This window comes from Nymphalis io, chromosome Z (assembly GCF_905147045.1).
Source record: "Nymphalis io chromosome Z, ilAglIoxx1.1, whole genome shotgun sequence".
In the NCBI taxonomy this organism is placed as follows: domain Eukaryota; kingdom Metazoa; phylum Arthropoda; class Insecta; order Lepidoptera; family Nymphalidae; genus Nymphalis; species Nymphalis io.
The window spans coordinates 2,034,928-2,048,201 of NC_065918.1; the positions used below are offsets into that span (position 1 = coordinate 2,034,928).

The following is a 13,274-nucleotide window of genomic DNA, read 5'->3' on the forward strand; positions in this document are numbered from 1 at the left end:
CAGTTTTGACAGCTGGCGCACGAGGACTACGCTTTCGGCATCCGCACCGCGGCGCCACCGTCGCTTTGCCGACCGCGCATTCCGCGCAGAAGCCGATCGATACGCCATAATGCAACGGAACACAGCCCGCTCCCGCGACCTCTTGTCGTATTGCTACCTTCTTTCCTTTGCAGATCGAACGCTTATAAATTAAAAATTATATAATATTTTAGGATATTTTTAAATCCAACTTTCTGCAAAAGTACATTTTGAAAAGAATTAAAAATAATATCAAATAGATTTCAAGAAACAAAATATTTTGTTATCATCATCAAATTGCAGCAGTTATTAAAATTACCTATAGGCTAAATAAATATTAACAAAATTTGATTCAGAAAATGATGTAATGGTGCACACCATCATGTCGATTATGCCTTTATTTAAACATCGGCCGAGAAAGTCCGGTCGAGAAATTCAATGAAGTATAAATTGTTTTAATCAAATATAAAGTTCCCAGACAATCAATAAAACAATTTGGAAGAGACGCTGATTTTCTCCTGACATTTAATATAGAGAGTGGCTAGGGAGCGGAAGTTACACGCGGATACGATTTGCACCTGTAACTACCTTATGTTATTGGGCTTTAAGCTATAGTTAAAAGTATTAAAAGTATAGTTAAAAATAAGTCATATTAATTATTTTTATTAATTTAAGTATTAAAGTTTTAAAGTATTTCATTGCTATTTTTGTTGTATCCTGAAAAAGCAAAAGCAGTTTACGCAGCGTGCATCAGAATGGCTGTACAAAGTGACAGATCAGAAAATACCACTTAGTACCTATTTAGTACTATTTAAATACCTAATATATTAAGCCACCAAATATGTATTAAATTACTGTGTAAGAACAATTGCACAAAACGGCCGGATTGATATTGATATCTTGACGTCAGAATAACCTTACATTTTTTTTTATTAAGGACTTAGATACCAAATATTTAAAAAGGTACTAAATGCTGGTATTGTTTTAAAGCTGATGTGTCACTTTGTACAATCATTCTGATGCACGCGACCAATTTCATTATCTTAATCGTACTTTACCCTAAAAAAAAGTATTGTAAGATCATCTGTTCAGCTATATAAATTAAGGAATAAACAAAAATATTACAAAAAAAATGTTTATTAGATAATAACATATGATAATTATTTCCATACTTGATGTTTTATGACCAATGAAACTAATGTCACAAGCCTGGTAAGTTGTGTCTAAAAGATATGTTTAAATAAAACATTAATTGACTGCCAAGAAGCGTTTATTGTATTAAGTGGTTATTTATTGTAAAAGATTGAAATCTCTTTAAATTAGTGTTATCTTTAGTACTGAAAGATATATGTATAAGCAAGTTCGGAATAACACTTTGGCAATCGTATTAATTTAATGCGTTGTGAAAAGATTCGAGTTATATTAATTCAAAACCCAATAAAAATATTGGAAATCAGACTTTACGTAACAACGCATTAAATGAAATCTTTGAAAAAGTATCAACTGCACATATAGATAATATAAATACTCTTTAGTAACTATGAAGTGATAAAATCATAAAAACCAATACAAATTAAAAATGATAGATCATAGAACACGTTACGGAACATTGATTAGTCTAACACTTAACATACAACTGTAGTCTTATTCACTATTACAGTCTTTTATGGAAAATGGCGGTAAAAATTGTCTTGGCAGCATATACTTTCTAAATGTACATATATTCATAGTTGTTAATAATAATTAACGAAGAACTATTACTTCAGTAAACGTTCAGTAATAAATCGACATCGCAACACCTCGCCAGTGCGTTGCACGTGGAAGCAATATATTGGGGAATTCGTTTAAAGGCATCGGTTATTTTAAATACTTTTCGATGATTGAACATTAAGCTAGAGAAACGCAAACTTCATTTTAACTACTTTCATCAAATTCTCAAATCAAATATGAAAAATAAGTTTAGTCATAGTCCTTAACTGTGACGACATTCAGCCAATTAAAAAAAAACTATATAATTTGTGAAATCGAAGTTAGATATATAAAATTTTAGAAGATCGTCGACATACAATTCCTCATGCTGTGCGACATATGCGCTCATATACACAAATTACATCGGCAACTAGGCTAGTGACAACCGGTTATTACTAACAACTATAATATCTAACTATATTACAAACATATATACCCGAAATTTTTGTACAGCTTGTACATTAGTTTCAAGCTAACCAAAAAGCTATATGACGTAGATAATAGATATAATGTGGCAGATATAAAAGCCTGCGTAGTTCTGTACAACATTGGTAAAACAACGATTGAAATTGAATACTATGATAATATAGGTATTGGGAACGACGACAATGAAGGTTCAATAGACCTTGAGTTGGTTCTTGTCGTCGAAACCGGCAGAATGGCCAGCGTTGCGAACTATAAAGGAGTTTCCGTCAAAATGCATACGCCTTTCTCCGCGCCTGCAAAATTATAATTATTATCAATTTATTACACATTTTGCAACTTGTCGAGTACAATATTAAACTTTGCCTCGCGAGTTGCTAGGTATGACTTGTTAATTTTAATAATATTGCAACATCCACTCGAATTGAATACGTTAATACTCTCATCTCGTCTCTTGATAATATAATAAAGGGCAACAAAATACAATCTCCAATTGCCTTTTGATCCGTACTACAAGATTGATAATCACTAACATTTCATAATAGATAGTTCAGTTACAATTTAAATAGTTTTAATAAAATATTACAAGTAAACAAAATATCTAAATATGAAACCATTATCTCACCGTACGAAGAGGTGCTGCGTCTGTCCGAGAGAAGCCGTGCAATGGAGGAAGGGGCTGGTGATAGAAGCTGAGCCATTGCTTGGGCTAGTTCGCAGCTGATACTTGTGGCTGCAGCGATGAACTCTACCATACAATATTAATTATTATCGATTTTTGTTTAATAATAATTAAAATTATACAAAAATTTGTTTCCAATGAGAATTTACATCGTATAATTTTTCAATTACAATATTTCATTTTAATAAAATACATATATAACCACTTGGTATATCTCTTAAATCAATTTTAAATACAAACTATTCTTGACGTAATTTTTTTTATCTCAAACCAAATTTAAGGGTATTTGTTATTTATATTAAAAAAAACTACTTTTAAGAAACTACTAGATATGACTCTTATATAAATTCGACACACTGCATATTTATCGATCAGTATTATTTTATAAACATCTTTTTTTTTAATGTTCTGTATATTTTTATTTTATTGTTATTACTTCTTATTTTTTCTCTTCTTACTTTTTATGTCTATGTGCGTTGGTGACCACTTACCATCAGGTGACTCATAAGCTCGTCCGCCTACAGACACTATAAAAAAAATAAAAAATAAAATTTTATTTATTTGCATAGATGAAGAACAAGGATGTATTTATTACTTCAAATAAAACAGAAAAGCGCCTGTGTTTGCGCACACACTTGTGCACTATAATGTCTCCTATGTTGTTGGCTAATCTCTCTTGAGATTGGTCGCCGTAGCCGAAATCGGTCTGGAGGACATTATTATTAGAATTGTTATCTGAAGTTGTGTAATCAATGTAATTTCCCTTAACTACTCTAGACCTGTATATTTTTTTGTCAACCTGTAGCCAATTCTTAGCCACGAGACACGATAACTAAAGACTAAGCGTACTGCTGCGCTTTCCATCGTAACGAGGACCGCCACGGGTCGCTTGCTCATGCTATCGAGAGATGACAGATATGCCCGCCCAGAACCTGAATATGCAAAAATTTTTTGTGTAATGCGATATTATCGCTAAATTTAGTCATGCCATTATTGCAGATACTAAATAATCTTAATTGTATTTGTGATTTTTCTCCTTTTTATTTAAAGCTGTGTTATGTATACATTATCTGTGATTCTTTTTTCATTTTCTATGATTCTTTCATATAATTAAAATATGACCATTTCACATATAAAAAGCTGTATCCTATATATGTATAATTACTTATACTATTTATAAACCTTGTCGCAATAACAGCACTATGAATGTTTAACGGCGGTTTTGTATAGGCAGTCTAAAGTATACTGTCTGTCGCAGCTCTTCCTCCCCTTTTCCGTTCTTATTTCCCGACGTCGATAACTGTCAATACTCTTAAAACTCTGGCATATATCGTCTATCTTTTTTATTTCACAATATTTATGCGAATAATTTTCATACTTATTATTTACAATAATGTTCATACTTTATTTATTTCATATCAATTACATTCAAATACATACTTACATATAATAAAAGGTGTGGCCAAATTTCGGTTTGCTTAGAGCTTTTGATGAAACCAACACAATAATAATATATAATTAGTAATAATAAAAGCGTATTTACCTAACCAGCCCGTCCGAAGTCTGGCTGACTCGGACATTGTTAATGATCCAGTTATCGGTACCATCATCAGTGAGCCAGTACTGCACAGCTTGGAGAAGAGACAGCGCCTCATTTACGTACGACGGTCCGTGGCGAGATTCACTGGTAATAAAGAATTACGTTTCAAAAAACTACTACTAATTTCGAAGACTGAAAACACAAACTATATTCTGACATATGGCGGATAAATACTATATGAATTAACTATTTTAATTAAGTCATTACCAAATAAACTTATGTCAATTGTACTTTTGGAAACAAAATATAAAAACAAGCGGTGAGCTCGTAATGCTGACTTTCCGTTGTTGAATTTGTATATATTATATATTTATATAATATATATATTATGTAATATATATTTACCATATATATATATAAATAAATTAATTAATGTATAAAATGCACCTACCTAATATTAAAAAATAACACGAACCGGGTAAAAAATTAAGTTTTCAACGGAATTCAATTTTTTGGGAAAAACAAATTTTGAATGCAAAATGTATGCATAAAGCTCGGAAAATTCGTGTTGCTTATACAAAAGAATCAACTCAATTGTCTGAACTCCGCGGCACGGGCAAACACGCTCTACAATAAAAGCGCTTTGAGGTGTTTCTGCACTTTGAGCGTTCTGATAAAGGGGAAAATAATTTGCTGTCAAACTCGAGTATCGAAAACAATGTTTTGGCTACGTTGAAGTTAAAATTTTTTAAAGGTGGCGCTACAAAATATTAATTACGTAAATTTCAAATTTCCTTCTTAATTTAGTTTTCCGGATTCAAGCAAATACTTTAGTCCCAAGCATATAAAAAATAACAAACAACACTCTAAGTATATTAGCTTATAGTTTAGAGGTGGAATATATAAGACAAATCTTATATATAGCATGATTATATATTTTTAGATTTAAGCAAACACACTCTGATAAAAACGCCAGTGCGAGGATTTCAAGCGAATGCTAGCAAAACTAAAAAAATACTTAGATTTCTTATTAAATTGTGAAATCTTTTTACGATTTTTAACAACGTTACTTACGTTTTTAAATGTATATAAATAATTCAACAATAACTATTTATGTTTTATTTAAAGATCTATTGTGTATGAACAACAAAGATCGCTTGGAGTGATACTAATTGTATTGTAATATTTCCTGTTTGCGAATAAGTTAGTATATATTAAATAAACTTCTCGGAGTTATACTTTAATTATATCCGTGACAAGTCGGACGGCTGGTGATTTTTAATAATACATGATATTTGAACGAGGTCTTATTTCCTATATTGATATTAGATAAATTGAATACTACACAAATTCTGTATTTGTTTGAAAATGTATCTTATTAAGAATATAATTATAGCAAATATATAAGGTAAGTTGTGCCATGGAATAAACATCGCTTACTTGTAGAAGACGTTAAGCGTAAAATCTTGACTCATGTCGAGGAAGGTGTCAGTTGTAGTGCGTGTTCCGGCAGCGTCTACTAAATACACCAGCGCACATTGCTCTGCTGTGAATGACACTCCCTTGTACCACATCTTGGCATACCTAAGAAACGTAGGTAATAGTTTATAACATTTTATTTTAATCGGTAAATAAAAATCAAGAAAATAGAGATTAAACGTGCACAGTATTTTACTTATAAGTACAATAGATAGAAAAATATTTTCTGTATATATGAACCTCGCCTATTTATTTAGCAAATTGCATTTTTTCAGACCTAATAGAGAAATATTTCACAAAGCGAAAAGCCATATCCATGTCAGCATTTCCCGGTAGCGATCCCTTTGACTCTTTAATTGAAGTCCAATGAGTGCATTGGATCGTGATACTTCAAAGCGAACGCAAAACGCAATAAAATAGGAAAGTGTAAAAGCCAAATCAAATATTAATTTGCATTTCTAAGCTAAAGCTTCATTTGAAAATTTTAATGACACAGTATTTTCCAAATCGAAAGTCAATAAATACATATATTTTTTTTATTTTTGGAAATATTTACTATAATTGTATCTTTTTAACAAACCTTTTTTTCACAGATCCCGTTGCAGACACGACTAAGCCAAATCAAGTATTGGCGTATATTGTGTGTTTACGTCATCATGACATTTTACCATATGACTTATTTATTAAATACTTTTTAAAACAATAGGGGAGAGAGAGGCAAGATGGGCTACTTATCGTTTGAACCTCAACCAAACTAATATTTTGGTGTTTATAATATCATTTTTATTTTAAAAATCATCTTTGGTAATCAGTCTTCTATGATTCAATGAAATGAGGAACATATGTTATGAAATGAAATAGAAAAAGTCAGAGTCAGATCTTCTTATGTTGCCCCCTCTCTCGGGTAACTAGGGTACAACTAAGGGGCAAGATAGGGTTTGCAAAAGTTTATTTAATTTTGCTGACGAAATTCGCAAGTAAACGTCGCATCTCCGTCTACATCATCTACTCCAGCACAGCTGCAGTGAGCCCATTTGCCTTTTTCAGCCGATGCAGCCCAACCTTCATTTGACTCAAAATGACAAACATGACAATGTGTGTTTTTAACTTCACTTTCACTGCTCTTTGTTGATGACCTAACCTTAGATATATTTTTCTCTTTGGTCACTCTTTTTCTCTTATTGATTTTTTCTTTTCTTTTTTTTTTCTTGTTCCAGCTTCTTCTAATCTTTTATATCGCCATATAAAGTTATAATTGTAGTGTTTTCTCGTTTTCTTATAACGCGATAAGCTAGGGACTGGCCATGTGGAAAATGTTGATTTTTGTAGAGTATGTATGGGGTACCCCATATTCCTTGCCCTTCTATTTACAATTAAATTTAAAAATTGACCACAAAAAAAAAACGTGCATACACGTGTTTCAGCACAAAAATAAGAGCTTACGTGTAAGTATAATTGTTGACGCATGTAAATAACTTTTTATTTTGAAATTTTGTAAGAAACAATACAATCACGTTCCAATCAAAGTAAAAAAAAAAACTAAGCAAATCACCGAAAACTGTTTTTTTTTTAAATTTTACAATAAATCATGGGGTGCTGTCGCCCTATTTCTGACTAACAATGTGTTATGAGCAAAATGCGAAAAAAGTGTGCATCCTTGGTTTACAGGGAACAGGGGGCTAGCTCAAACAAAATTCTAATCATGGTTCCTAACAGACTAGACTGTATATTTATAAACCGCTGTTGTAAAGTTGGACCAGTAAATTGTATAAGTAGTACGTAGTAGTGTTTATTTTATTTTTTTGTATATGAGTCTTGCTACTTGAATAAATAAATTATTATTATTATTAAAAATAATCATCATTAGTCAATTGGTTTCTGAGGTACCGTCTTTCTCGCTATGCTATCTAGCGCCTCCTCCTTACTCAGCTACGCCGTTTTACACGACAGCCTAAAAAATGAGTGCCATGTTTTTAGGGTATATACATATACGTACATACATATGTGAATTTCTTTATTCCACCAAAACCTTTAATATACCTGGACAGATTTAAATATTACCTTTTCAATCGTAACAGAGCCGTCTGGTTTTTATTATTTTTTTAACATCGTCATAATTATCATAGTGGATCGAATAATAAATTCTTATCTACATTTCTTTCAAACCTAATCTATCCAACCAGTTTCCTTTTCCCCGAATGCGGGTGAAGCGACTAACGAAAACTATTTACTAATATTCTCCATGTTTTCTCCCCTGCGATTTGCGTATAGCTTTACTTGTGCTTGTAGTATTAGAGATGACAGTGCGAAATGGACGTGTTATGTATTTCCGGTTCCATAAGGTACAGAGAACGTTTTTGCGTAAGCCCACCCCGCAATTGTGAACAATAAACACTTTGTCAATCTGATTTATTGTAAAAAAGCGCGTGCTCATGTGACGCAGGCGAAAACGCTGATTAGAGTAAGTTTATTAAATTATATTACATACTAAACAACCCTCTCCAAAACGCGCTGCATAAGTTATATGTAAACGACATGGTTTTTGTAAAAAAAATATACAGTATAATATAATGTGTATTTAGACACATTTTGACTGCAATTATTTTAGATATAGTTTAAAATGAAAAATAAAATGTAGATGCGCTTGTTTTTTTTATGAAAACATTATATCGACGATTTATAGATAGCCATAATTACTGGAGATAAGTATAAAATTACATGTATTTACGGTATGATTAAAAAAATGTGACTCAAGAGTATTACAGTCCATCTTTTTTTTCACGTAATGTAAACCTTCAGAAAGACTACCTGGAAGGGGCTTAGCGGGTTATGTTGGATTCTTACACACTAAAACTACTGCGTGGCCATCCTCGGCTGAGCTCCTTTCGAGGGGTGCTTCTGTTTATTATATATATATAATTTACTTGAGCTCAAATTTAGTGAGTTTGTTTTTCGTTTTTAGACATCGCTTCTAGTGAGTGGTGCTGATACCATGACTATTGTAATCAACCTTATCCTACTTCATTACAAATCGAATATATGTAACTAGAGCTATGAACAAATCACTTAGTAAAGCTTTTTCACAAATACGTATCACTGTCTGCCTCGTGAACTTTTTTCGTTTCTAGGTTGATTTTGAATACCAGCCACAAAGGCAAACATGATATTACAGATTAGACCAATATTTTACATACTTGAAGCACAATAGCTCAAATACGCAACAACATGGAACCTGGACAAAATCCATACGTATCGATTTGAACTTAACCGCAATCGATACGAAAAATGTGCAAATCGTGTACCAAAATGTTCGCCAGTTCTGTGACCAAAAGGGTATACGGGTGGGCCTAATGATGTACGAAATGTAGACAGTTGACATATGCATTCATAGACAATACTTATTATAAAGTCCCAACAGATTAGTGTTTGAAAAATCAGACGCATAAATATCCTTTTGACGAGACAAATGGATCATTTTCAATATTTGTTTATTTAAAAAAGGGAGTTTCTTAGGTCTGTGATAGTAAGCACTCAGACAAAATTTCCATGAGATACATGTCAATATAGTTTATTGTAACCCCGGTTCTTGGACTATATTTCAGCGCCACTATGTGTGGCGTAACCAAAAATCTAAAAAAAATTTTTGTTCATATTTCTAAGCGAGATTATTTATAATTCAAATGAATTTTGTAGGCCAAAATATCTTTAAAAGCACCTTTTATATTTTGGATCAAACAACTGTGTGGGTGGTATAGCAGTAGGTGGAGGTATTTTTACGGATCAATAGTATATTTTCCTTTTCTCTTACAAAAAAATTGGTCACCAAGCAAATCGGCTTAAAAGAGCTTATCATGTACGATTTTTTTTAAAAAAGGTACAAAATGTAGGTACGAGAATGAAAACTTGTACAATATTACCCTAACCAGACACTAATAATAAAATACAATTTTCTATTTACTTGTTATTTCCTTGCTGGTGTCTCGCTTGAATTTCGACCCTTGAACCATATTGGTAGACGCGGCCGTTAGGGTGGATGAGAGCGGCTGAAGCTCCAGAACGAGATAACGCAAGTATTATATTATTTTTAGCGTTAGTCAAGCGCACTGCCCCGTCGATGGTCATATCCACCCTAGTAATAAATTAAATACGTAAATTGTGTTATTAAAAGATTTATTTACTAAGTAGAATATGAGTATTATAAAAAATATTTATAATTGTTAGAGAATGAATAAAAAATACGAAAGTTTTTTTAGGTACATAACTTTAGGAAAATACAGATTTCGTCTATCACGAATATATTTTCAAAATAATAATTTTTAATTAGTATTTGTTAATTGCTAAGTAAGTTCTCGTTGTATCGCACAATGCATTTATAATACTTACTTAACTCGATCCCTTAACCGCATACAGACAGTGCCGTGCGGAGTCACGGAAACATTATAGGTTGCACCTCCCATTCCATCGGTAACCTTAAAGTGAAAGGAAGCGTAGAGCGCGCATAGCAGATTAATATATTTCATTTCGAATATACTGATTTTATGTGTATACCTCTGTGTATTATTTTACAAATTGCCCAACATGCCCAACAGAGAAAGTAAAGTTTTAAATGATTTAACAAATTTCTTAATCAATCGCGGACAGACAACGGTATATCAGTAGAATGGGCCTTACGAAGGCATTTATAAATAGCATACCTACCATCTAGACGGTATCAAATGTATATACTTGAAGATGTCTGCGTAGAAAATGTACACTAGAGTGTAAGTTCATGTTTAAGTAGCGGAATAAGCGAACACAAGATGCAAGAGATCTTGACTTCCTCTTTAGACAGTTTAAGCGGAATATAAAAAATAACTTTCTTTTACTAAAGGCAAAAAATAATGGACCAAATCAAACCAATACAACCAAAAAACGTTAGAGCATAAAACATTTCTACTTTCCCGGCAATTCTCACTTAGAGATTGGCTTTTAATCCAAAGTCCATTTTGCTTCGCCGACGCGATCCATTAAGGTAATCAGATTAAAGGGGTTGGTATTGTATTACCTCTTTACAAGCTATGATTGACTTTATCCTTTGTTATTGTAAAAATATAACATGTTATAATATCTAATTTCTGGTTAGAAAGCTGGCAAACATTCGATAAATTGATTTTCTATGTTTCGATTTGTTCTAATAAGCTAAGATCTTAATTACGCTCTTTTATTTAACAATTTAAAGAGTACAGGTGCTTCGAGGCGTAATTAAAAAAGGGCACTAAGTTATTTACCATTGTGACCACTAAAAAATTGAAATCACAAGGAAGACAGAAGAAAATTTTCAGGTATTACAGGGATTTTCTTCTGTTTTTTAAAAAGTTAGACATACTGACAATTTTAAGCATTGGTACTTGGAAAACGCAGAGGCAACATGTTTCAAGACCATTCTTTTGTTACTTCACAATGTCTTTTTCTTTGAAAAACTCAAGATTTTTGTATATTATATTCACGATACGCATTTATATCAATCAATCATTAAAAAAAAATATAATATTACAATGATTTTTGTTTACATTACCGATTCTCTTCAAAAAGATTCTCATATTTCTTTATTTATACGAAATTCGAAGCCATTCAAGTGAATGGACAGCCATTGACAACGCGCGCTACCATAGCGACAGACGTGGTGCCGAAGGTTTTATGAAGAACAATAGTCACTATAAATAAAGTCTGCCACGTTATCGAATCATATAGAAAATCTGCTAGCCTGCTCTCTAAGCATTCAAGTTAAAGTTTTAAGTCATTACAACTTATAGAAAAGTAATATGTACCTAACTATTTAAAACTACATTTGTACGAGAATACAGCGAATAGTAGTGAAATAGTAATGGAGAATCGGTGTACGGTGTTTATTAATCTATGCATATACGAAATATTATATTCTAAATAACCCACCTTTATAATATAATCATTTATTTATTCAACTATTTTTTATTATTACTAAAGCAAAAATTGGAAATCAAATACATTAAATGAGATTATTTCACCTCCAATTCTCGCCACGTATCAGCATGAAAGATGTCATCGCCCGGGTAGAAAGGTGCTTTGCGTTGCAATGGAGCTCTCCATGGAGGCTGCCAGCCCGATGCACCAACTAATTCTGCTTGTCCGAGACCACCCTCCAGGAATTTACTGTAATCTTGGAATGTTGATAGGCTTGTGTCCTCCTACAAACCCACTCATGTATTACTTTTCAGGCTATATAGAATATTCTACATTACAGATATATTTCCACCAACCCGCATTGGAGCAGCGTGGTGGAATAAGCTCCAAACCTTCTCCTCAAAAAGAGGAGAGGAGGCCTTTAGCCCAGCAGTGGGACATTCACAGGCTGTTACGGATAGAATATTCTATAATCAAATTGTAATTGTGAGCCAGTGTAATTACAGGCACAAGGGACATAACATCTTAGTTCCCAAGGTTGGTGGCGCATTGGTGATGTAAGCGATGGTTAACATTTCTTACAATGCCAATGTCTAAGGGCGTTTGGTGACCACTTACCATCAGGTGGCCCATATGCTCGTCCGCCTTCCCATTCTATAAAAAAAAGTGTTATTTTGTTTTAAACAGAACCAAAAACCAAGATTTATATAATATTATATATTCATATAAACATAATATAACACAATGCAATATGGTATACGAATCGATATTTATAAATATCCATACATGGTAGTAATGTTATTGCAATATTTATCAAACTTATTTATTTAAGACCACACCCGTAATCTCTTTTTCCGTGATAGCGCCATTTATATGACCTGACTATTTCAACTGTGTTGTTTAATTGTCACTAGTTAGTGCAATAATAAGTATAAGTACTAGGTATGTTTAAAGACTTTTTCAATATTATAGTCAGCGACTATTTTCGGTAAATCTAGTGCCCTTTAAATTCGTACTATTAAAATACCAACTTCCATTTCTATTCGTATTCACTTTATTGGTTTACTGCTTATTAGTGTAAATTAACTTTTAATAGCAACTTCTAATATGGCAAGTAAAATTAAAGCTTTTAAAAATATTAAATGAACCAACACACAACTCGATCTTTATTGACGTTCTCTTATCTTAAGAAACTCTATCTGATACTAAAATAAATGTAAAAAATGTTTTGATCATAAGACCAAGTGCTGTTTTATATTTAAAAGTTAATGATTAAAACAATCAAGCATTGTCACCTGATTATAAGAATGTGCTGTATACACGCTTCTCGGGCGTACTGGCATTACATCCTTTCTAAAGTCCGCATTGGCCATTGTAGTACTTATTTATCTGAACTGTGTTTAATTTGCTGTTTTAAAAAATGCAATTAAGTCTAACGACACTGGCAAATACTACATAATACAA

General features: G+C 32.3%; 1 protein-coding gene across 1 annotated transcript; it reads right to left on the reverse strand.

The window, feature by feature from the left end:
* Nucleotides 1-1,270: 1,270 nt before the first annotated feature.
* LOC126780574 (uncharacterized) lies at nt 1,271-13,274 on the reverse strand. Its single transcript, XM_050505171.1, has 8 exons — nt 13,106-13,274; nt 11,915-12,094; nt 10,275-10,360; nt 9,850-10,020; nt 5,853-5,996; nt 4,416-4,556; nt 2,816-2,938; nt 1,271-2,486 (listed from the first exon to the last, which is right to left on the reverse strand). The coding sequence occupies exons 1-8, from the start codon at nt 13,181-13,183 to the stop codon at nt 2,384-2,386; spliced, it is 1,026 nt and encodes a 341-aa protein (XP_050361128.1). The 5' UTR covers nt 13,184-13,274; the 3' UTR covers nt 1,271-2,383.